Below are 27,932 nucleotides of genomic sequence, written 5' to 3' on the forward strand. Positions count from 1 at the left end.
CATACCTATAATTATATTATGTAATTGGTTATATCAATGTCGACTGTTTTAAAATTACACAAATGTTCCTAAAATAAAGAGGAAATTGTTTTTATAAAAAGTCGTTTTATATCCGCCGAATAAATTGTGATAAATATTTATATCCTTAACAAGACTCCATTAACGCACAGTCGCAGAGTCAAATTAACAATTGAAGATTAATTAAGTCGTAAATTTTGTTCGAAAACAACTCGAGAACTTTTGCGAATAAACTCGAAGTACATGTCGGACTTATCAAATTTGAAATTTCGTTAGCGAATCTCTTAATTACATTTTAATGTGTAATTTAAAAAGAATAAAAAATGTTTTTTCTCCGTCAAAGGTGAAATTAGCTCGTGTTTCAAAAAATTATATTAAAAAATGTATTGTCCTTGGAAAGTTTTTTTTTTTTTTGAAGCGTGCAGCTAATTAATGGCAAAAACTCGGATCAAAGGTAAAATTAGTTCACTTACCGGGAAATAAAACATAGCAATAAAATATGTTCATTTGATTCGTGTTATTACATTATTGTTTTTTAGTATTTTCATCGAGCACTTTGGCGTTTAGGAGAAAACAATATTTTGTATGCGGTACTATGGAGTAACCAAATAATATATGCTTTTTGCAATAAGTTAATTACTGTTAAAACTTAACATTTCATTCGAATGTGAACTCTTGACGTAATATGTTTTACAAAATTTCCCACAATCGATTTTATGCTAAACGGAAGTATGTTAATGCGATTAAACCAACCGACCCAAAAGTATTTGTACCTGAATGGGTTTACAAAATGTTTAATAAACCAATCTGTAGCTACACGACTAACTATTATTATCGCATTTGGCTTGTCGAATACAATATCAGGTATTGTAAGGAGATATCTTAACTATTGTTTTCAGATATTGATTTACAAAATAACAGTATTAAATAATATTTGCATTGTTTATTTTTATTCGAGCTGCAAATTTATTTAATTTATTTCATAATAAACAATTTTACTAACGGCTACAACTATATTTGTTGCATATGTATTGATTTAAACAGACACTTAATATGTGTACCAAATTGTACAGGTTCGGTTATAAGTATTTTTTATAAATATAGTTTTACTCGTTCTCTGCATCAACTCATCTGTCGACATATTTTCTTTGCCATTATTTATTTCTTATAATTTCTATGTCATTCAGCACTCCATCCATCTATCTCTGCCTGAGGCGTCAGAGTGGTCTGTAGCTCTTCCAGTCAATTTTACCCTTTTTCGGATCATTTATTCTTAGACACGCCATACGTCATGTCAATGTCCTTACCTGACTTGATTACCTTCTATCTAGAATAGCTGTGAGTGCCAAATCTTTCTTTAATCTGCCGGGGTGTAAGCCACTTGTGTTTGAAAAGATGTTTCCCAGACAAAAGATCAGAGCTTGAAATAAAAACTTATATGTATTAAAACTTAAACGTTTCGTATACAAAAACGACACTAAAGTAGCGCGTTTACTTTAAACGAATAATAATATATAATATGCCATCGAAACAATAACGAATCGTCGTCGTCATGCATAACGTTTGGCCAGAACATATTATAATTAAGACTAACTATCATCATAAATCGCAAGGAGATTAGAGATCAGAAACAGAAATAATCCCTATTCAGGAGCCAGCAGGCTAAAGCATGTTCCATAATTTATAATTTTAGCCATTAGGCTTTAAGTCACAGTCAACTTTTATATAAAAACGTTTACAAAATGTTAGCCCTTGTCGATTATTTGACTTGTTTGTTATCATCAACTGAGAACGATTTATCGAATAATAACTCTGATGTAATAGTTGAAAATAGTGACGAGCACAATTCGTTTTTTTTTGGAATCACCCTTTCACAGCGTTACACAAAATATCCAAGAGGGTTACATTATAATGTTTTATCGTCCCTATTATAATACGTCAAGACGAGGAGCTTGCTTTTTTTGGAAATTGAATCGTTCCGAGTGCCTGTCATTAACGCGGAGAGTGTACTTTAGTATAATATATTATTACTATTATTAAATATATCCACTCTCGTTGTGCTTGTAAGTAAGCACTAGCACGACGGTAAAGGCACCCGGGTTGTGCGAATTGTTGTTTTTGTTTTTGATCCATAAGAAGATGTCCATTGGCAGTGTTCAACGTAAATGACCCTGTCGGCTTCGGGGCCACGCTAAGTTTGCCATGCCATTCACTTCCGGTGATCATGATTAACGTCAAAAGTTGTTGGCTGCTCACAAGTTTCGACACAACAATGGTACGTGCAATTCCGAGGAATTACTTTTGAAATAATTTTCCGATGAATTAGCGTAAGTCGTCGGGACCATTAGAACGATGGAGCTGAGTTTTTTTTTTTTTTAATACCGCAGTAAGTTAAGAAATATAAAATACCGGCGTCGTCGCCGTTCGGCTTAATCGTCTATCGTTTATTTTGGCCTAAGAAAAACCGAAGAAAATGTTTAAAACGTCAGCCCGGTGTATAAGGATTAATAATGTTTTTTAGTCGGCTCGACTAGGCAATATTACTCACAAAGCAAACCAACTGTATCACCTTAAATGCCGTACGCACGTCTCTCAGGTATATCACGAATATCTTTTACTGGGAGAATTTCGGGTCGTATTTATCAACCAAACTATTTAATATTTGATTAAAAAATTAAACATCGTCGTTGATAGATTTCCCAATGAGTGTATTACCTCAATTAACACAGTAAAGATTATGACAAATTGAAGGATAACCGGCCTTATAAAAACTGTAGTAGTTATAAGCAGTAAAACTAGGCGTATTAAGGTATGTGTTTTTTAAGGTAAGTAATTGCCAACGCTGGGTGTTAATTATCACTTGTACATTCTTCAGATTAAAGTTTAGGGTAGATTTTAGGAATGTAGGAAAAGGGACTTATCATGAATCGTAAAGAAATTACTTCCTTAAAACCATACATTAAGGTACTGCAGATTCATAAGTGCTAGTGAGCCTAATCACATCGTTCCATGTAATTGGTGGCTGGGTGTGTTCACTTTAATGAAACAAGGTTTCTAAATGATTAACCTTTCAAACGGTTACACAAGTTACAAATAATAAGATGTCTGAATTTATGTTAAATTTAAAATTCCGATTTAGGGATGCTCAGTACTATGAGTTTCATAGTCTGATTTTTCTTTTGAAGTGCTTTGGAAAGTTAACACAGTGAACAGTGAAAGTTGTGCTTTCACTGATCAACTACATAACACCTATAAGATAGCTGCAGATCAAAACTTCAACCCTTATCTTATAGAATTTGAGAGCGAAAATCTCGATCTGTTCACTCGACTTAAGGGAGATTTCGAAGTTAACTGAGGTTATGACAAAGGCAACAGGGTCCTTCTATACAATAACATTTTCCTGCCCAAGATTCACAACGATGTGTTATTCTGGTACCAAGTCACCAGCACCAGACGGGGTATAAAGATACTTGGATAAATTCAAAGAAAAGCTCTATTGAACAGGTGTTATGTCCCTCAATCTTATGACAAGTTTCACAGCCGAAGTCGAAATGTCTAAAAAACTCGTTCCTCAGGACAGGAAAAGAGTTCTTAAAGAACATCTGGGGAACGAATATTGCATCAAATGGCAGGAGAGATGGGACACGTGTCCAACGAGTAGATGGATCTATATCTTATTCCCCAGCTTCATGTGCAGGCTCTCTTTTCCACTTTATTTAAGTCATTATGTAGTTTAAGTCCTCAACGGTCATGGTGACTTTAAGAAGAAACTACAATCAAAGTAAATTTTTAGCCAATTGCTTTTTTTAAAAATTTTAGTTCACTATTATACACTATAATATAATGTACGTTATTCAAATTGTATTACTGTATTAAATTTCATCAATTGTAACCGTTGAAACATTTTAGAGTACCATGTTAACATTTTCAAAAAAATAATATTTCGGCTAGAAGTTTTTCATTCCAAACTTTCGGCATAGTCAATAGTGAGGCCGTATAAATTACTTTTCCTTTGAAATTCACTAATGTAAACATCAGATATATTATGAGCGAATCGTAAAAAATAAAAAAAAAACCAGCTGTGAATATAATAAAATAGGTACCTACACAGTAAAAAACTATTAAGTTTCGAAATATTCAGTCAAAATATGTATCCATCTACAATTTTTAAAAAGACCATTTTCTAACGTTAGTTTGAAAAGCCGAACGAGTTACTAGTGTTGTCTTAGAAAATCTAACGGTCCACTAATTTAAGTAAGTATAACTATCAAACTCCAAAAGTTTTTATTTATTACGCTTAAACTATAAAGTAGACATGATCTGATAGAAATTTTTTCCATACCGATCAAACGATTATAAAAAATGGCGGACAAATTAAATAATTCCTACAATCAATTTACTTTTTTCAATAAAAATCGATAACGTATCCGAGAAAAAATCGATTATCGTTAGCGATATAATCGATATTGGATATTGGTTCACACTAGTGATGGGAAAATGCGGATTTTGCGAAGTTCAAAAAACCGGAGTTTTAAACTTCGAAATTCTAAATCCGAAGTTGTTGTATTCGAACTTCAAAATCCGGATTTCGAAGTTTTCGTTATAAATCCGGATTTCAAAGTTCTCGTTATAAATCCGGATTTCGAAGTTTTCATTATAAATCCGGATTTCGGTGTTTTCATTATAAATTCGTAGATTGGATTTCAATTTTTTTACAATAATAAATAAATTATATTTGTTAATTATTTAGTATTATGTACAACGCGTTTATGTAGTGTACAAAAAAATATTTAACTATTGAATTGGTAAATTAGGTATCTGTTTTTATAGTTATAAGAACATTATGTATAAACACGATTTACAAGTCTCAATGACACTTTTATAATAGATTAGAGCAATAAGTTGTAATAATATGAAAAATACACAACACAATATATATACATAAATTAGGAAAAATAATAAGTCAATCTGGAATTGTATATGTCTTAAATCTAAATAAATAATAATAATACTAATAATGTTTTTGATATAAATAGTTAAACAGTAGAACCAATTACATTATATAAAATTGTAGTAAATTTTCGGTTGTTTTTAAAGTAATTGACATTTTAAATAAAATGTGCTACAGTTGATTGGTAAATTATTCTTGTAATAAAATTATTTTTTACTTTTTAGTTCACTTTTTACTATTTTTTAGAAAAGTATGTTTTTAAAAACAAAGTTTTATTTATTTATTTATTTTATTTTTTACTTTTTAGTCCTATTAAAGGTACTTAATAATTGGTGAATAGATTACTAAATTCATTTTAGAAGATTTGAAAAAAAAAAAATTTATTTTAGTGAAATGGCCGCCATATTTGACCCCCCGGCATTTGCGACCTGGATGTCTAGGTCCCAATATTTTGACGGAACATTGTATTATCATCCAAAATGAGTGTCTAGGTTAAATTTCAGCCTATATGATATCAGGAAGTGGGTTAAATTAATTTTGCAAGATTTGAAAATTATCCGTACAAACGTACAGACGTACGGACGTACGTACGTGTTAGCGAGTTAAAGAAAAGCATGTAAAAACTACTCAAATATAGCTTACAATTTTTAAATAGGTAATTGTTTTCAATATATCACAAATAGTGAACAGTAATACAGCATACTTACTTTGTATTTAAGCTAGATTACATATATGAAACTTAAAGTTCATTAGAAACATATAACTTAGGGTAATTTAGTTGAAGGGGTCCGATAATAGTATTTCATAGAGGATTAAAAGTCAACTAATTTGAACAATTTGGTCATCTTGTACTGCTGAATTAGTAATTACAAAATGGCTTTTTAAATTTTAAAATCGGTAATTTGGCTTTTTATTTAAACCCAGGTTACGGTTTCTTAAGTTCAAATTTTGAAACCGGATTTGTCATTAAACCCGGATTCTTCGTGAAATCCGGAGTCTTCGTGAAATCCGGATTCTTCGTAAAATCCGGATTTTTTTCATTGAACTTCGAAAACCGAAAACCGGATTTTAAGAAAATCCGGATTTATTTCCCATCACTAGTTCACACCGGCCCTTTAAATAAGTTACATTTTTAGCTTATACATTGGTCTACTGCACTGTTCTGTAAAACTCTTGTACAGTAATTAGGATTCTTTATTACATTTTATTTATTTACATTTTATTTTATCAGACCTTAACAACGATTTAAAACAAACGTTTTTGGTATATATTTTTTTTTAAATTAAAAATACTTACGCTGTGATACAGTCAATCTACGATAGAGAAAAACTGTATTATATGAAATTCAAAAGTTATTATTAAAATGGTTATAGATCAGTCAAATTGTTCGGTAACTATGTACGTTGGTATTTTAGTTAAATGAGTAACGTATGCTTCTCCCCCCCCCCCCAAAAAAAAAATCATACAAAATCAAGGGGATTTTGTATGTACATTATTTATCTACATGTTTCCTATTGGATAAGATGTACATACTAGATATTTGTATACTTTTTTAATGATATAAATGAATATAACTTTAATTCTAAGGTTTTCAAAAACTGATTTGACATTCTCCCTGAGATGTTATACTCTTTCCATTGTATAAGAAATATTTTTTATTAAAATCCAAAATGGTTCGAGTAATAAGCAACATGTATATTCAAGTTAAATTTTTTTCTTTAAATCTGACAAGGCGTGGCTGAAGTGTCCAGGCTTTCTGACGGTTAGGATAAGTTAGGTTAGGTTCGGGTATGTGCCTGAAAATTCAAACAAAACATTCATTAACAGAGTGCGGGTAATGAGTTGGGTCAGTTTCGTATACAGCTACAGCCATAGTAGATATACAAGTGCCAACTGCAATTTTGGACCAATAAAGAATATTTCAAGTTCAATTTCCGCCTTGCTATATGAAATTTAGCGGTCTAGGAAATACCTTAAGCCGAGTAAAAAAAAACATAAAAATATATATCAAACAATAAACAGCCTTGTTACACCAAAACTATCTCATCTCTGGTGTCGACTATGACAAGTATAAATTGATTGTATGTTGATTACTTTTTACAGATAAAAATGAAAATTATCTGTTTATTATTATTATTAGTCATTGTGAATGTTTGGACAAATGAATGTAATTATTTTATTTTAATAATTACATACTTAGGTAAGTTTTAAAAAAATTCAATATTTCATTATTTTTACAGTGGAATACATGGAGGAGGTGGTCATTACAAGTCAGCAACATTTTCTTTTATAAAAAATAGCGTTGTAATTTTTAAATTTCACTGTTTCTATACATATTTTTTTTGTTAAATTATGTATTATAGACACACTCATCAAGCAAGCTGTTAAGAAGGATGGTTGTATTGTAAATAATAAAAATATAGGAAGTAAGATTTATTTTAAAGTAATTTACTAGTATATATTTATGGCTTTTATTATAATACACTCTCTAAAGGGTAAAATGAGTAAACAGATGTAACAGTGAGAATAAAAATAATAATTTAAATCACAACATCAACAATAATAATAATAAAATTTCACAGTACCTAATAATAAAAGCTAAAAATTAATATTTTTAAGTATATTATGATAAAGTATTAAACATTATCATTGAAAAAATTGACATTGGACACTTGTTATAAGTTAAAGTATCACACGTTTCTTTATGTCCGTGTAAAATAACATTCACTTGATCACCACACCCATCTGTATGTAATACTAATTTCAGTAGATTTAAATTTACAGAAGTTATACATTTCATAAATTAAAGTTTGTTTTGTGGGTTGTCAAAGTTTAAGTTTAAGGCAATGTGTGGATTGAGGCATGCGTAATCAATGTTCAGCAAAGTCAAAATGTCCAATGAGTCAACAAAAGATAATTTATTGTTTATGTATTTTAAACCTGAGTCCTTAGATTAATTGTGTCATCGTTGTTGATCTCATTTCTGCGACTCAAACTAGATGGACATTATTTCACAGAAATATCTTGTTTAGATTTATTACTTGAATTACTCATATTTTAACTCGCAAGAAAATACAATATTAAACAACCTATATAGTAAAAACCGTAAGCTTAAATATATTTATATATTATTTTAGTCGTTTCGCCGGACATATTAACAAACAACGTGTTTATCGTCATGCTATCAGTCATGCTGATACAATTTTATATTTTCTTAAGAAGTTATTTGTAAATAAAAAATTTCAGCTTTTATTAAGTAATCAGAAAAGTTTTCTAATTTTATTTTATTTTAACATTTATTCTAGATGGATTGGAGCATGTCATTAAAACCGTGGTTTTCAAAGGAATATATTCACTAGGTAGTAATAATTATATAATAATAAAAAAAATACGATAATGATTTCTAGAATAAAAACATATCATACAATTTCGAATAACACAAATGCATCTCTATGTAAATTTATCAGTGATAAATTTAAGAAGTAAAATTAAAATTAAATCTTACTGAAAAAAATTACTACAATTATGTCTACATTATCTAATGATAATATTCTTTTCGTAAAAAAATTGATTACGTTTTATTTTATGTAATCGTGGAAATTACATTATACTCGAGTTACTAGTACAGATGTTTAATTTTTATCTCGAATAAAAATAATATCTCGATTAAAATAATAGAAAACTAAATCCAACACCATTAATTTATCTCATCTTCATTTCAGCAGTTATGAATTATTTGTTCGTTTTACCAAGTAATAAATTGTATTACTAATTATAGAAATATTTCTGTACATTTGTTTAATATACTTCAAGTAATCACTGTATTTTTTTTAGTTTCAGAACTTCCAAATGTTAAGTACATACCAGGTAATGATACATTTATACTTCATATTTGAAATATTTTACACATATTAATTATTTATTATTATGTTGGGAATAATATTATTAGTTTTAATCATAAAAAGCCAGTACAGTGAGGGCCGGGGCATAGTGGGGGCGGAGAGGTCATATGTCTACAGATTTTATTATAACTGAAAGTGATAAAATCACTTTTAAATAAACGCTTCGATGCGAATCTGTGGATTGTATGTTCAAACCAGTTATAGCGCTTTAGAAGATATCGTGGGACCAGCAATAATGTACTTAAAATGTAATTTTTAGTCTTGTGCAGGGTGGATACGATGAGGGTTGATCGTCTGTCTATAAAAATGTACTGTCATAGTTACCCATACATTGTAATTAACAATATAATGAAAATATATTCATTACCTGTTGACTGTTGATTCACTCACACATAGCAACCTAAAAACTGACTTCGGCCAAAGTGTAAATTTACCCTATTTTTGGTTTTTTTTCTTTATAAAAAAAAAATTTGACTACAGATTTTTGAGAAAAATGTATTGAAAAAGTGAAATAAAGAAAAAAAGTAAATCCCTTCTAGGGGAAAGGGTTTATGATTTTTTTTGGTTTGTTAATGTTTATCGATAGTGTTGTATTTGAAAAACAATTCATATAAATTTGGAATTTTTTCGACTATTTAAAAAAAAAATTATAGAGCATCGTATTTTTAAGTTGAAAAATTTGTAAATTTTTTGGGTGTTTTTTTCGATTTTGATGGGGAAGGGGTGATTTTTTAAATTTTATTGCCCACTTAAGTAGTTTTCAGGTATGATTTCTGATATATAGAGTTGCTTTACGAAGAAATCGGTTCGGCGGTTTACGAGATATCGTAGGTCCAGACACAAAAATAAAAAGTAAAAAATAAAACACATCATTGTAAAACCAACACCTTCTCAGCTCCGCACCGAAGCTAAAACACATCATTGTAAACACAATACCTTCTCAGCTCCGCATCGAAGCTAAAAATATGTACATTAAAATTAATTTTGTTTTGAACTTTAGGATATAAAAAATTCGAAAGGGATATGCAAAAAGAAATTAAAGATGAATTAAGTAATTATAAAAATGAAATTTTTAAGGGAGTATTTTTCGGACATTGCTAAAATACAATTTTATTAACCGTATCTAGAATCATTAAAAATTTGATATGTATTGTTATAGAAATAGATGCTACTAAAGTTTCACGCAAAGGTAATGACGCATTTTTTGTAAGTTTTAAATAACCTCACTAAGGATTGTTTATTAATTTTAATTTTGCTTTATTCTTCTAAATTTTATCAGCTCAAACAATAACTTCAATAAAATGAAATACTCATTGGAGAGTAGGAGTATTTGTCGAATTCGTTAAGGAGTTAGAAACTTTTCGCAAGAAAATAACAAAATTATGAATTAACAATTTCTTGGCTTGACCTTATAGGTTAACGAATGTTTGTAAAATTTAATACTTGCCTAGTGTAGATTTGTCTGTCTTTTTATGGTTTCGGATTCTTTAATTTGTATGTCACTTCACGAATATTTTCGCCATCTATATAGTGTTGCTTACAATAGTAATGACTAATGTGTAAAAGGTTCTTTGAATTTCAAGTATAAAATGAATAATTTCTTTGAGTTTTAACACTAATACTGGATGTAAGAAAATTTAGTTATAACATTGTTCTTTAAAATATAATGCAATTGTGTATTTGTATAACTAGTTTATTAATTTATCTATAGCTTTAATAATACTGTAATTTAATATTTTTTGTAGATTTTACGAACTCATCTTTTGAAGAACTTGAAAAAGAGAGAAGAAATCTTATTAAAAAAGCTTTAAGAAATATAATTAGCCAGGCATTAGGTAAATTAATACTTACAATTGTCACGGGTTTTGAAAATTTTGAAAATTGTTTCGATAATCGCATGTTACATAAATAGAAAACTTCTCCATTTTAGATTGAAACCTTGGGAGCTTATCATTTCGAAAAGTCTGAAACAAAGGATACCCTAATATCATAACAACATTAAAACAAAAAAAGAGGTAAAAATTCATAGAAAACAGAAGAAAAGACTATAGTAGGGGTGGTCACAACGAGGCTCGCGATCAGTTTCGTGCGACTCTTGAAACTTGAGTAAAATTAATAAATTTTCATTTCTTTATTTTATTAACATCTCTTAAAAAAAATGTGGCTCGCTTCGAATTAGTTTTATAAATTGCGGATCCCAAAATGAATGTTAGTGACCACCCCTGGACTATAGTATACAAAACAGGTGAAATAATTATTTGTAAAAATTAGATAATTTTCGTTTTTTAGACTTTTTAATGAATTATTACGTCTTTTTTTGTTTTTCTAAGTGTTTCTATGGAGATCCCAATTTTTTCAGAAAGCTGAAATATTTTACATAGGACAATGATTTGTAATCTCTTTTATATGGCCAATGATTTTATAAAAAAATGATAAAAACAAGTGCTAAAAAAAAAAATCCTTTTTACGACCATGACCCAAATAATCGAAAAAAATTGGAAACATTTTTATTAACAGACACGTAGTGAAATTTGCAAAAAATCTTTTGATGGTTTTGACAGTTCGTTGGTTGTTTGTGTTTTAAACTGATACTCCATATTAAGGTAAACCAAAAATATTTTTATTAAAATTATCTTTATTTCTCTCGTGTCGTTTTGTTCCTTGGCGTAACAAAATATTCAATTATACTCAGATTTTTAAAAAAAAGTTTTAGCAGTTGTGAGCATCTATTTTCCGAAATTGGTTTGTTATCTTCAAAGTTTTAAGTTCTAAGTTTATTATCAAATATTAATTTAAAAAAAGTACAAAATTATCAGTAGAAAAAGAGGAACAAACAACTAACAAGTAGTCTTAGATTGTAAAGTTTATAAAAGCATTAATAAACAAACCTTTTACACTACTCTTTAATTTTTTTTTTTAGAATGGAAAATATTTATCTTAATTCTTATTAAATAGGAAAAAAAATTGCTGTATTTAAATTACAAATTATTATTATTACAATATACCAAGGATAGAAATAATTTGAAGGGCATGGATATGTCTTATCCACGAAATTTAACCGCTACGAAAATGTGTAACCCTTATAAAGATTAGAGATAAGAGGTAAAATATAAGATATAAGAGACAACAGATTAGTAAAATAAGTCACAACGACTTTGTCTGGCATACTCGTACACTAGCTCACAGTGCATTAAAAATAACTAAATGTTTCCTTATTTTTTTTGTTAAAATTGTTAGTATTTTGTTTGACGTACAGTTATGGATTTTAGATGACGACGAGAGCAAGGGTTTGGTGATACCGGATATTCATGATAACTTCAGCACGTTAAGTATAACTGACACTACTGGACAAAGTAGTTTGGACCTTGGTGTGGCTAGTGCGAAAGATAAGTCGGAGTTGAATAAGGATGGAGACGGCGATTATTGTACGTATCATGTGTGTTAAAATTAACGACGAGCCTAAATTAAATGTTTTAGCTTCGATGCAAAGCGAGAAGGTATTGGTTTTACTCTGATGTGGGCTTTTTTTTTCGCTGTATACACTGTAACTTTTTTAATACTAGACCAATTCCTTCGAATAGCAACTCTATAAATCACAAATTTTGTCTAGTTTGTACTTTGGGGGGGTAAAAGTTGAAAAAATTTAAGTCTTCACAGACGAAAGTTGAAAAAACAAAAAAAAAACCGTACGAGTTTTTAAGTTAGAACTTTTACTGGCTATAGTATCAAGAAAAAGAGTCGGATCGAGTTGAAATGTTTAAGAAATATTTATTTGGTAAGCCCGCGCACGTCAGTTTTGTCAAATTCAAAATATACCCATTTCCCGCCCCCCTAGGGGGGGTACAAGTTTTTTTGTTTTTCGGAGTTTTTAGCCGTAATTTTAAAACTTTTGGGTTGAAAATTTGCCAGTAGTCGGAACTCATATGTACCCATAACATATTAAACGGGAAAAAAATTCGGCACTACAGTTTTTTTTTAATTGCCGGGAAACTGTGTTTTCGCAGATTATGTATATTTTAACAAAAACACTTAAAATCTTTAAAAAAAATTGATCAAATCATTAAAACAATTTTATTTATATCTATGCAGAATGATACTATTAGGTTTTGTGCTCAAGTACCACTCTTGACTTAAAGTTTACACAAATTCAACTTTTTTTTTTTTTTTAACTAAAAACCCAGTGTACCAGATGTGAGAAACGAACAGACACTAAAAACTATCAGTTGGTAACGTCTATCCGTGTTAGATTAGGTTAGGGTCCATGATCGGTATCATAATATTGTGTTTATTACATGATATCATAGGCGACTAAATCGTGTAACTGATTATAGTAGACACTCGATTTATTGGGGAAAAAACCTATCCGTGTACTTATTAAGACATTTAATGATTCTGATACGACAAAACCACTGTCGTTATCTCGTTATTTTATAGCCTGCGTTATATAACCTTACCGAAGGTTAACTATGAGTATTTAATGTCCAACTACCTGCAAATAATGAAGAGGACTGTTGTTTTTTGGATTCAGATTAAGTGTTGGTTTTTATGCAGTATACCGCCTCAAAATGTTTTTTTTATTACACAATTTTTTTAAAGGAAAACTTATGTTTTGTATATTGTTATACTGTTATTCATTTAAAGAGATTCACGCTTGATTGTTTAAATTGTCTAATATTAGATAATCTGCTTCGTGCTAATTTTATTTTTTTAGTTTATCAACTTGTAGCTCTAATTTTGTAAAAAATATTTCATTATTTTATTACTATGTACCATTACTATTAAGATAAATTTTAATAATAATTAAGTCATATATGATAATACTTTATTTTGTGACTAGATCAAATCTCGTGAACATTTAACATCATGATACTGCTCCTATGCTATTATTAAAAAAACACAATTTTTAAAAACTCCATAATAGGTTATTGTTAAATAACAGGCAACAGCCGACCGCTAGTGGCTATACATGTTAGTAATATTTAACTAATAAGTAATAAATGTAGGTAAAATTTATTGTTTTCTCCATCACAGTACCAGTATACGATTTATTTTAATTTAAATGTAAGAAAATCGATTTTTCTTTAGAAAATAACAAGATATTAATATACAGGATGAGGCAGTAAAACGGCGATTTTCTAATGTATTGAAATGGTAAAAACCCGTTTCACTATCCCACCCTTTACATTTTAAGGATCTATGAAAAGGTTTTTTTAGTTGCATTTTATTTTGTACATTGTCAATCTAGTAAAATAGAAGTATAATATAGCTTTGAAATAATATAATCTGTGAAGTATAAATAGTTGGTTTGAGATTGCTTTAATGGAAGTATATAATACATAAATATTAATTTTATTGAGAATAAGCGATTATAATTTAAACTATGGAGTACAAACGATTGAAACATGAATCGTCGACCATTCCAACAAAATATAACAAGACATTGTATATGTGTTATTTGGTCCACTAAGTTTTTGCAAAAAAAAAAAAACCAGTACAGTGGGGTCGGGGCATAGTGGGGACGGAGCATAGTTGGGTCGGGGCATATTGGGGACGGGGAGGTCACAGGTTTACAGGAATTTTTAAATCTGAAAGTGATAAAATCACTTTCGAAAAAACGCTTCGATGCAAATCGGTAGTTAGTATTTTCAAGCCAGTACAGTCCAAACCAAGCACAGTATAAACCAGCAAAGTTAGAAAGTTTTAAATGAAGGTTCTGTATTTACAAATGAGCATCAAAGCGTTTATTTGAAAGCGATTTTATTCAATTTTATCACTTTTATTTATAATTATTCTTGTAGACCTGTGACCACTCCGTTTCCTCATTGCTTTGATTACATTATGCCAATACTCTACTGTACTAGTCCTCTCGGATAAAATCGCTTTTAAATAAACGCTTTGATGCTCATTTGTAAATACAGAACCTTCATTTAAAACTTTCTAACTTTGCTGGTTTATACTGTGCTTGGTTTGGACTGTACTGGCTTGAAAATACTAACTACCGATTTGCATCGAAGCGTTTTTTCGAAAGTGATTTTATCACTTTCAGATTTAAAAATTCCTGTAAACCTGTGACCTCCCCGTCCCCAATATGCCCCGACCCAACTATGCTCCGTCCCCACTATGCCCCGACCCCACTGTACTGGTTTTTTTAACTAGGCATAATTGATATCTATGAAGGTCAAGATGATGAAAAGCCTATACCACCATCGAGTAAGTACACAATTATTGTTACTAAGAAACAATAGTTAAATAAACAACTTTTATATGTATAATAGTAATAGAAACTATTAATTTGAATAGTAGAATGTTCTACGAATAAAAGTTTAAGAACCAACACATTTTTTAAGGTTTAATTCAGAATAATGTTATTTGATAGTTGAAATACATATACATCGGTCTACGACTCAGGACTTTGCTTGTTTGGGCTGAGTTTTGAACTGTTACAGTCAAGGTGGTAATCTATCGAAGACTAAAATTGGAAACTATAAAATGTGAAATGTGAAACTATATCTTTTGGCTAGAAACTATGAATACATATTATCAGCTGACAACCGTCCATATATCAGCGGATTAGCTGTCAGCTGTGATATATGTGCACGTAACGCCATCTATTGGAATAAACTTTCACTAAAATCTTAAATTTCCCAATTTTCCGGGCATCTTTTCCAATTAGTCCTATCTAACCTATCCTATCTCTCAAGTTAAAACAAATTACACACAGTGTAGAGAATTTAATCAAGATCATTTTAGTAGTTTCAGAGATTTACTGCTATTGTATAATACGGACAACATGCATAATATTGTACTATTTTTATGATTTGTATGACTTTTTTACAATTAAACTAACTGTGTTCTGCATCATGAGCAAAAGTAGTAATTAGTAATCTGAATTTGACGAATTATAAAAAAAATTTGTTCAAATTTTTTTAGATAGAAATACACATGATGTGCATTTAAAGGTGATGTGTCAATATCTAGCATTGTTCTCGAGTACAAAAATACCAGCAAGATATTTAGTAGCTTTGCCATTGGACAAGAATACTTGTCTCATAAAAAATCACAATTCAGTACCCAATTCATTCAAGTACAGAAAATTTAATGACATATGGTACCAAGTAGGCCTCGAGAACATAAATTACTTTGTACAACCACTTAAGAAACAATTAGATCAGGGACCAAGAGTTACACTTTTCTAAAACTATATCATACTATTGAAATTATATTTAAATATTATTTGCATTGTTCACTTATATCCAAGCTGTAAATTTATGTTAATTTATTAATGTATTTTATAATAAACATTTTTACTGTCGACAATAATCACACTTGTTGATTTAAACAGATACTTTATATTTTTATTATATTATAAATGTTTGGTTTGAAGCATTTTTTAAAAATAAAGTTTTACTCATTCTCTGCATTAACTTGTCTTTCGACATTGCATTGCTATTATTTAATTTTAGTAAGCCCTATATCTGGGGATCACTACATAGTGATACAGGTATGGTCAATTCGGGGCCCCAAGCCCTGAACTGACTTTAATTATTTGGGTTAGACTGTTCCTACCAGTTTCGAGGGTTGAGGGGTCGGGCTAACAACCGTGTCTCTTTACAATTTTCTTCGTTGTGAATCTTCTAACCAAGCTTCGGAACTACGATGATATAAATGGAAAACTGACTGGAAACAGCATGGAGATAAGGATTAAGAACATGGAATATCATAACTTCAAATAAACACGGAGCACTCGGAGCATTCACGGTCTCAGTCATCCTAGAGTCAATGCTTCAAGACGATTGATTTCCTAACGTTTTGTTTAGCCATCAATGAACAATGACTGTCGTGAATGGTCTCGTTTCTGTCTTCAATGTCAACGAAGCAAATTTTCTAAACACATTTCTGCGCAACTTGGTAATATTACTGTTCTACCAGTCCGTTTCGCACATGTACACATCGACTTAATCGGTCCGCTTCCCTTCTGGAACGGATTCAAATACAATAAATCAGTACATCAGATGGCCGGAAAAATCTGGGTATATAAACCATTATTTAGTATTTTTGTACTTACATGTTATTTTATATCGATGCGAGTTTGAGGTAAATAAGACGTAAAAAAAAAAAAATTGTTTACTAGCCGTGTGTTGTTTACGCACTTTATCGTTTACTACAATATACTAGCGCATTTCATACAACGAAAATTCAAAGTATATAGTAGCTTAAAAAAGCAAGTAAGCTATAATACTAAACTTTCTAAGTATGATTTAAATTTAAATTTAATATATTTATGTAGTTATAACTGATCCGATAAGCCGTCAAATCAAGTAATTCAGTAGGGTTCAATGAGACAAAGATCTGAACATTGTTTTGTATTTAATATATTTGGGATGAGGTACATTTTTATCCAGTTGCATTCTCTAACAACTTTCAGTCAGTTTTATTTTTACATCATATTATAATGTACAAAGTTCTGACTTAATTATTGTTAAATTTCAATAATTGTTACCGTTGAAACATTTAAGAATAAAAGTTTCAAAAAAATACTATTCGGTGTTTTTTGGTCGAAAATGTCGACACAGCCAATAGTAACTGTAAAGCCGTATAAATTAAATTTCTTTTGGTATTCTCTAATAAAAATATTTTATATATTATGAGCGAATATTAGTGTTAAAGTTAACACTAAGAAAAATATAGTCTAAACTCCGCGTTGGAGAAATAGCACTACATGATAAATCGTATACAGCAAAAAATGAACCAGCTGTGTACATACTATAGTGAATATAGGTACATAATATGTTTCTAGTACTTCGGTTGAAATACGTACCCATCGCCTAAGCCAAGAGAAGACAATTTGCAAAATGTTAGTATGAAAATTTGAACGAGTCAGTAGTGTTGTCTTAGAAATTTTAACGGTCCAATTATTGAAGTAAGTATAACTATTAAGATCTAAAATTTTTAAGTTATTCCGCTAGAATTTAAAAGTAGGCATGAGCCGATATAGATTATTTTGTCTATATTAATTAAACTATTACAAAACATTAGTCGACAAATTAAATAACTAATGAAGTCAATTTACTTTTTTTGAAAAATATCAAAGAAAAAACCGATTAATCTAAACCATAAAAAGAATATCATCATTACAATACAATTATTTTACGCGAACCCCTTAATACTTCATTAAGTTTAATAAGAAATACATTTTTTTTTCATAATGTATTTATTTAATGTGATCTCAATTTTTCACAATTTTTTTTGTTTTTACCCCCCTCCCAACTTTTTGAAAGGCAATTTTTAAACATGAATGGTCACGCATACATTTCAATGCCTTTTTAATTGAGAATAATGTACTTAACTAGTCGATAACCAGTTTTGGACAATTATTTTTGAAGTTATTAAAGTTTTAGTCTTAGAGCAAGAGGAAAGTTGGAGAGTAGTATTATTTTTATCTGCGACCACTCACCAACCGCACTTCCCCTCCCGTCCCAACATTACAATTTTTAACTTTAAAAATAGTTTTCCAAAACTGGTTAACAAACAGTCAACATTTTAAGTACATAATTTTCAATTTAAAAAGTTAATAAAATGTATGCTTTACCATTTAAGTTTCAAAAGTTGCCATCATAAAAACTAGGTTAGGGAAGGAGATGAAACTATAACAAATTGTGAATATTTGAGATCATATTTTATTAAAATATTTTGAAAAATAAAAAAACTTATTTAACCCCTATGATAAATTGAGTGATTCACGATAAAATGATCACCTGTTTTTACTAATATTGGACATCGGTTCATACCTATACTCTACACTTTCAATGAGTTAAATTATTTTTAAAGATTTAGCCTATAAAAATTTGTTTTTTGTTTAATACATTTTAAGGATACAAATTTGAATTTTCTTATTTAATAAAAAAAAGTAAATTATTAAACAAGTATTTATAATAGATTTTTAAAATAAATAAAATTTTTGGAAAACCAATAGGTTTTTCGGGGGGGGGAGGAAGGATTTTGGATGTACACTTTGTCTCAACGATTATATGAAAATTGAAGATATTGGTTTAAATAAAAACTAAGTTAGGGAGTGGGATAAAACCAAAAAAGTTTTTGAAAATTTAAGATCACATTTTATTAAAAATATTTATCAGACTGAATATTATAAGACTTACCAGATAACAGCGTAACGCTTTTTTCGTGACGGTTTTTCGGTTATGTGCCAGAGCTTACCCCATTCCAACCCCCAAACCCTTTACCACCCTACCCCATTGCCACCTCCTCCCTAACCCCAACCCTCATCACTAATCTTTTATCTTTTACCCCTTATCTCCTATATCCTATATTTTACCCCCTATTTCTTATATCTTACCCCCTATCTTTGGTACCACTTATTTCGATATTTTTGGTATAGTAGTATACTACCCTAACCCCATTCACACCCTCATCCTCATTCACAACCCCACCCCACCCCAACCCCATTCCCAACCACAACTCCATACCCATTCCCATCCCCATTCCCATCCCCAACCCCATCTCCGTGCCCGTAACGCTTTTTTTTTCTAGTAACACTTTTTTCGATTATGTGCCAGAGCTAATTTCCCCCCCCCCCCCAGCTTTCTCCCCACCAGCGTAAAGGTTTTTGTAAAAGTTTTTTTGTGACAGTTTTTCTGTTATGTGCTAGAGCTAAGACATAAAAATTTCAAAAACTTATTAAACTCTTATGATATATTAAGTGGCCACCATAAAATGATCACCTGTATTTTACGATTTTGGATATTGGTTCATACATACACTCTGCACTACCAATGAGTTAAGTGGTTTTTTTTAAGATTTAAGGTATTTAAGATTTAGGCTAATAAAAAATATTTTTTTGTTTAATGCTTATTAAGGAAACAAATTTGAATTTTCTTGTTTAATAAAGTAAAAATAAATAACTAAACAAGGATTTATACTAGATTTTTAAAATAAACTTAATTTTTGGAAAACAAATAGATTTTTTTAAGGGGAGGGGATTGTGTTTTTACACTTTTTCTCAACGATTATATGAAAGTAAAAGGTATTGGTTTTATAATGCTGTAACAACAAAACACGATAACTTTTTTTCCTGATGATCGATTTACTCATGTAGCACAACTTATAGATCCAAAATCGAATGCAAATGGGTGGGGCAAAAGTATAAAAAGTCAACTCCTTCCCCTCCGAAACCGGAAACCCATAAAAATGCACACCCGCTGCCTATTAACCACTAGAGACCATACGTAGATTCGAACCAGCGACAACAGAAGTACTAAACAAAAGTATCTCATTTATATAATATAATAATATGGTAAAAAATTAATATTTATTGTTTTTAACATTTTTTTTTTTATACAGCCTTTATTTTAAATTTAACAGCTCAACAATTACAAAAATTTATTGTTATATTTTTTATTTTGTATAACACAAAATAAAAGAATACTACGTTATCGTTATTATTTAAATCCTGTACTGTAAAAATTAACTAGCTACAAAAAATGTATAGAATAAGATAATTTAAAAACTAGCACAGTTTAAAACAAAACCGTATTTATCATCTAAGCATAGTAGACTATAGAGCCATAGATAATAAAAACATGGATAGGACATTACCAATTTAGGCCACTATATTTTTGAGGTCCTGAACTGATAAGAAGAAATTGAGGCTGTTTGTTTACAGTACTGCATATTATCTTATTTAGATACTTAGATTATGAATTTAAAAAAAGTGAATTCGTATCAACTTCGTCATCAAACAATTGATGACCGTTGATAAGACGTTATGTCCTATCTATGTTTTTATAATCAATGAGTGAGCATAAACCGACACAATAAATATCAGGTACAAAATGAAGTAAGATAAGAAGAGTATGAAAATTATTAAAACTGAAAGTACTTTAATCTGAGAGTTTAGAGTTTAGAAAGAGTTTAGAAAAGTTGGTTCATATCAAATTTTGAATCTAAATGTGATATTATCACAATCAAACCCTTCGATGCGATTCTGGAAATAATAAGAATCCAGTAGAGTTCAAACCAGCACAGTCCATTCCAAGCACAGTTTATACCAGCACATTTTGAATCAAACACAGTCTAAACCAGTACAGTAAGAAATAACCAAAGTGGGGTTCAGTTTCCCTAGATTTGCATCAAAGCATTTTTTTGAATTTTATCCTCAATTCAGTGGTGTCTTTATAATAATTGTATAATATTAAATAATGTGTCGCATGCCATATGTTGGTTTTAGTCACATGCCTTGGTGGCAACCCTGTGGACGTATATTTGGCTAGATACCAAAAAACATGTTACATATCAAATCAACAAGATTTTTTCTCCCGATTTCAAATCTGAAATTATTTTTTCCGTTTGACAATTTTTTATGAGATACGAGTTCTATTTTCAAAATTAAAAAAAAATGAATTCCATTTATTGTACCCATAAAGCATCCTGAATGTCTCATTTGAAGCTCGGTAGAACTTTACCTTACACCCTGTGTATATTTATCAAAAAACCGCCTGTTAATACCAAATGTGTTGTTATGAACCCCTGAAATATTTAGTGTTAATTAAAGTAGTATTACATTATATTGATATTTCGCAATTGTAATAACAGAGCATCATATAATGTGTGTTAGACGCGGTCGGCCTAAAGGAATGTGCTATTGTTTTATTTTTCGGTTAAGCAAAACCAGAAGGCTAGCCGACCGCGACCCTAACACATCAGAGCATCGTCAGTCTTTTGACAGCCGTTACCTGTGTACTTGTTAGTTTTTGTCTTAATACTGTATCAAATAAACTTTTATTAATATTATAAAAAGTGCTCATAATTTTTTATTTTGTTACATCCGTAACATTGTTATATCTGGTGGCGACTATAACTAATATGAATTGATTATATGTTTAATATTATTTACAGATAAAAATGAAACTTCTCTATTTTTTAATTTTATTGTTCATTGTGAATGTTTGGACAGTTGACGTATTATGTAAATATTTAATTTTAACAATAATACACTTAGATACGTTTTAATAAACTTTAATATTATACTATTTTTACAGTAAAGTACAAGGAGGAAGTAATCATTACAAGTCAGTAACATTTTTTTAAAATAAAAAAAACATTTTAATTTTTAAATTTTAGTTTTTTTCATATTTTTTTAAATTATGTATTTCAGACAAACTCATCAAGCAAGCTTTCAAAAGGAATGGTGTTGAGGATAATAAAAGTGTAAGAGGTAAGATTTATTTTTAATTAGTTTACTAATATATATTTATTAATTGTATTATAATACACCCTCGATTAAGTAAACAATTATAACATTGAGAATAAATAATTATATAAATCAGAACATGAATAATAATAATAAAATCCCACAGTAAAAATAAAAGCTAAAAATTAATATTTTAAAGTATTTGATTAAAATTCTGAGACATTATTATTAAAAAAAACTTATTTTTTACATTCTATCAATATACTATTAGGTAATTATAGGTAAGAGCTGTTAGGGGTATAAGACGAATTGATGAATTATTAAATTTTAGAATTTTATAAACCGATTTTGCTCAATATTTCCGGACAGTCAAACGGTATTATTTAATCATTTATGGACAAATACCCTATCACTCATACCAGGTTAGGTTATGAGCAATCTTGGACAGTAACCGCCTTTATACTTTCTCAAGTTTAGTATTGAGGCTATTTGGAAAGAGGTTCCATGTAACTGAAAAAAATTCGTCGACCGATTTTTCCAAGGACACATTATATTCTTGACGTACATTTAAGAATCATTAACTCATATATATCTATAACTATATAACTATAAATAAATAACTATATATATATATCGTTTTACGACTCAATCTTTAATGAATCATTTTATAATATAATATATAATCATTTTATATTATAGAACGACCAGGAATAACTGATTACTGTACTGGAGAAGACAGCGCACAACAATCAAGTGAGTCGATTAAGTACACAATAATTAATATCACTTAAATAGAAAACTTCGTTGTCCCTTATTCGCTTGATACCAATTAGTCCACTTTCATATCACCAGGGGGTGCTTACACTTACTAATTTAATATGGACTTCATGTACATTGTACTATACTTTGTTATATGTTTTATGACTTTTTTATGAGTAAACTAGTTTACTCATACTAGTCTTGCACCGTGAACAAAAGTAGTAATAGGTAACATCTATAACTTGGAGAATTACGAAAAAAAAAAAATACTTTTTATTTTTAAGAGAGAAATCCCCATAAAAGGTTATTGTTAAATAAGAAGACACAACCGACAGCTATTGGCTATAAACGTTAGTAATATTTAACTAATAAGTAATTTATGTAGGTAAAATTTATTGTTTTCTTCATCACAGTACCAGTATAAGATTTAATTTTAATTTAAATGTTAGAAACTCAATTTTTCTTTAGAACCAACTATGCTCCGTCCCCACTATGCCCCGATCCCAATGTACTGGTTTTTTTTTTGCAGAAACATAGTGGACCAAATAACACATTTACAATGTCTTGTTACATTTAGTTGGAATGTTCGACGATTCATGTTTCAATCGTTTGTACTCCATAGTTGAAATTATAATTGCTTATTCTCAATGAAATTAATATTTATGTATTATATACTTCCAGTAGAGCAATCTCACACTAACTATTTATACCTCATAGATTATATTATTTCAAAGCTGTATTATGCCGTTTCTACCATGCCCCGACCCCACTGTACTGGTTTTTTTTTATCTCAGTTCTGCAACTTAAACTAGATAGACATTATTTCACAGGAATAAATTGTTTAGATTTTTTACTTAAATTATTTATAAATATACTCACACGAAAATGCAATGTTAAATGACCTAGGTAGTAAAAACCGTAAGCTTAGATATATATATATATAATTTTAGTCGTTTCGCCGGACATATTAACAAACTACGTGTTTATCGTCATGCTATCAGTCATACTGATATAGTTTTATGCTTTCCTAATAAATTGTAAAGTTATTTATAAATACAATTTTTCATTTTCTGTTAACTTTTCAGAAAAGTTCACTAATTTTTATTTTATTTTAACATTTTAATACATTAGAAATATATATTTTTTTTTAATCTAGATGGATTGGAGGTTGTAATTAAAGCCATAGTTTGGAAAGAAAAATTTTCAACAGGTAGTAATAGTTATGTAATAATAAAAAATATAAGACATGCTAAATAATGCTAAATCCAATACCATTAAATTATGTCATGTTAATTTCAGGGGAAATGAATCGTATGTTCGCTATACCGGGTAAGAAATTGTATTGCAAATTATTATTGTATTATTTTCGTATATTTGTTTAATGCACTAATAATCGTACTCACTGTATTTGTTTTAGTTGCAGTAACTTCTTCACCCCTTAAGAGAATAAATGGTACATAACATACATTTATACTGTACATTTTAAATATTTTACACATATTCATTATTTATTAATATGTTGGGAACAATAATATGATGTATAACATAATGCATTTTGTTTTGAATTTTAGAATATAAAAAACATGAAACCACCATGCAAAAAGAAATAAAAGATGAATTAGGTAAATATAATATATAAAGTGTTTAAGGGAGTAATTTTCAAAACTACTAGGCTACTAAGCTTACTAAAGTTACTAAGCTTTAAAAAAAAAAACGACAACAATTTTATTTATGTAGTCATATTGGTATGATATGTTTTTTGTTTTAGCTTTTGATGAGTATTTTAATGTAATTTAAAACGTTTATTAAGACGTTGCTAGTAGAAAAAATTGAATTTTTGTTCAAAATTTAGAATAATAATTAATTGGTTTTAGTATTATCGGTTTTAGTTAACATATTATTGGTATAATATATTTTTTGCTTAAGCTTTTATTGATTATTTGAATTATAATTTAATATTCTGTTAATTCACAAGTTGCTATTAGAAATAATTTAAATATTTATTTTAAAGATGAAACCGTATTTTATTAACTTTACCTTTAGGTATATTTTATATTTTATATATATTTTTATAGATTTGTCTACTCCTGAAGTTACCAAAGAAGGTAATTACGCATTTTTTTAAGTCACAAATGGTTTTAAAGATTAATTAAGAGTTTTAATTGGATTTACTATTCAAAAATATTTTAGGCAAACGATAATTTCAATAAAATAAGCTATTAGTTTGAGAGTAGGAGTATTTGACAAATTTTTAAAGGAATTAGTACTTTTTATTTAAGAGAATAATAAAATAATTATGAATTAACTTTTTTATGGGTAGATTATTTATGTTAACGAAAGCTCACGATTTGACAGAATAGTCGTTGCAGGTTTTTATTGTTGGTCTGTCGTAACATTGCATTATTGCTCCGTTGACGTTATACATTGTACTCTTATTATCTTCTTTGTTGTGTATACAACCATTTAGTCAATTTTAATCCAATTTTAATGGATTTTGAATAACAACATATTCAAAAAAGTTGGTTAGTTAAAAATGTTTATTTTTTTGAAATAATGTTATTGACAATTTTATAATAAATATTCCACAGTTTGGCAAGTTGGCCTGTGCATTTCTATATAAATAAAAATTAAAAGCTTTTCGTTGGTGCTCACATCACTTTAGAACGGCTAGACCGATTTTGCTCATTTGTTTTTAAAATGTTCGTGGATTTCCGGAATATAGATTTTCCGGAAAGAAAAATTGGAAAAGTTGAGCGGAAAATTAGAAAATTCTGAAAAAACTGAAATTGTGTTTTTCCATGTGATTTTTGTATGAATTCGCATAGATGCATACATCATCACTCTTTCAAATAAACGCATCGCTAAACTTTACATTGTATCAATTTTCAATGTCGAATAATAAGCCATTCATCGTTTTTGACAAAATCATTGAACTATTTTTCTGGGATCAACTTAATCACAACCTTAAAATATAATACGCGTCTACAGTAGAATTTTCTGTCTTTTTTTTTTTAGTATCGGATGCTTTAATTTGTAGATCACACCATTAATCTTTTTGCCGTCTACATAGAGTTGATTATAATATTAATGAGTAAGAAACTCTTTAAACTTCAAGAATAAAATTAATACTTTCTTTGAGTTTCAACCCTATTTCGGGCTGTATCAAAATTAAGTTATAACATAATTTTTTAAAATATAATGTAATTATGTATTAATTATTTTTTAATACAGTTGTTTAAATATATTTTTTTGTAGATCTTAAGAACTTAACTTGGGAACAACTTAGAATTAAAAGAAGAAGACTTATAAGAAAAGCTTTAAGAAGTATTCTTAGCCAGGCATTAGGTAAAACTATGTATACAGTTATTTGGTTACGAAAATTTTGAAAATTGTTTGTATAACGCTTGTTATACAAAATAAAAAACTTCAACAATTTATGATTGAAACCTTGGAAGCATATAATTTCGAAAAAGTCCAAAACAAGGAACGTCCTTTTATATTAGATATATATTATTTATATATTAAATCTCAGTTTTTTTAATTATTAATAAACTTAAAATAATATTAGAATTTTGCTACGATCACTACCTTGAAAACTTTAAAAAGAACCCAAGAAGAAGAGTATACTTAGCAACGTAGCGTTTGAAATAGACCTAATACATAGTGGTGTTATGTATTTACACATATGTGTCAAAACGCCAAATACGAACGAACGTTTGGAGCGAACCCCAGCAGATTTTTTTGAAAATTACGTTGCATGTCTGTTAAAATGACGCTCATAAAGATTAGAGAAAAAACATTTGATATAAGAGATAAGAGATTAGATATGGAGGTATCAAAGTACCAAAAACTACCAAAAGTCCCAGGGCCCTTTATTTGTATATTAAGGTATCCACAATAAGATGTCCTTTCAATATCAATTCATATTTAGATATCCATGTTCCTATGTAATTTCATGCAGCGGAGGTACTACTATCAGTCTACTGATACATTAACTTTACATTTAGATTTATGTCAGCAGTTTGGCATAACTAGGTCATAGCTCATTGTTGTGCACACTAAATATTTCCAAATTTTTTTTTTAAAACTGTTAGTATTTAGTTTGACGTACATTTATGGTTTTCAGACAACGACAAAATAAAGGTGACACCTAATACTACTAGACATAAAAGGTCGAAGCTTAGTGGCACTAGTGGAAAAGATAAAACGGTTTTATTGGACAAAAAAGACGGCGATTGTTGTACGTATCATCCATGTTAAAATTAACGATGAGCCTAATTATTGTTTTTTATTACGGCATGATTAAAAACAGCTAGTATTTAAATGTATTAAGCATTGCTTTTCAAATAACAAGCATATTGTACTATATTTTGTTAAATGTTCTATGACTCTTTTACGAGTAAAGTAGTTGTGTCTTGCACCATGAACAATTGTAGTAATATTTAAGCTGTATTTTTCGAATAATAAAAAAAAATGATTTTAATTCTTTTAGATAGAAGTACGTGGCCATTGGAGATAATGTGTCGATTTATAGCATTGTACTCGAGTTCATTATATGAAACAGATTATTTATTAGATTTGACGTTTGAAAAGAATACTTGTTATATAACAAATTATCATTCAGTACCTGAATCATTCAGTTACAAGAAATTTAATGGCATATGGCACCAAGTAGGCATGGACCCAGATGTCCCATTACAACCACTTGAGGAACAATTAGACTATGGACCAAGAGTTGTACGACCCAAAAAAATTACATAATACTATTGAGATAATATTTACATTGTTCACTTATATCCAAGCTGTAAACTGAATGAATGTGTTTTATAATAAACAGTTAAATTATCGATTATAATCACATTTGATGCTTATATGTTGATTCACACATATTCCTAATATATTTACCATATTATAAATGTTCTGCATTGCATTGTCATTATTTATTTCCAGTAAGTTCTATATCATTCAACATTCTATCCATCTGTCTCTTAGCTAATGCAACTCTTGTAGTCAATTTCACAGATGTGTAAGGCGCTTATTATGAATCGTGAAAAAATCGTTGTTGTTAAAATTTAAATTCCAATTTATTTATATT

General features: G+C 29.1%; 2 protein-coding genes across 2 annotated transcripts; both read left to right on the forward strand.

Annotated features, from left to right (window-relative positions):
- The first annotated feature begins 3,569 nt into the window (after positions 1–3,569).
- Positions 3,570–16,067, forward strand: LOC126835949 (uncharacterized). The gene is made up of 5 exons (XM_050568850.1): positions 3,570–3,675; positions 10,617–10,706; positions 12,141–12,296; positions 15,028–15,081; positions 15,802–16,067. The coding sequence occupies exons 1-5, from the start codon at positions 3,570–3,572 to the stop codon at positions 16,065–16,067; spliced, it is 672 nt and encodes a 223-aa protein (XP_050424807.1).
- A 1,604-nt stretch (positions 16,068–17,671) lies between these two features.
- LOC126835137 (uncharacterized) lies at positions 17,672–27,724 on the forward strand. Its single transcript, XM_050567434.1, has 13 exons — positions 17,672–17,791; positions 21,784–21,853; positions 21,927–21,956; positions 22,043–22,102; positions 22,778–22,831; positions 23,994–24,047; positions 24,137–24,166; positions 24,255–24,290; positions 24,409–24,459; positions 24,913–24,942; positions 26,093–26,182; positions 26,964–27,077; positions 27,330–27,724. The coding sequence occupies exons 2-13, from the start codon at positions 21,790–21,792 to the stop codon at positions 27,596–27,598; spliced, it is 882 nt and encodes a 293-aa protein (XP_050423391.1). The 5' UTR covers positions 17,672–17,791; positions 21,784–21,789; the 3' UTR covers positions 27,599–27,724.
- The last annotated feature ends 208 nt before the right edge of the window (positions 27,725–27,932 follow it).

This window comes from Adelges cooleyi, unplaced genomic scaffold (genome assembly GCF_023614345.1).
Source record: "Adelges cooleyi isolate 19-005CV unplaced genomic scaffold, UGA_ACOO_1.1 ACOO_flye_CR_arks_rails_tigmint_CR_PRNA_23, whole genome shotgun sequence".
NCBI classification, from domain to species: Eukaryota; Metazoa; Arthropoda; class Insecta; order Hemiptera; family Adelgidae; genus Adelges; species Adelges cooleyi.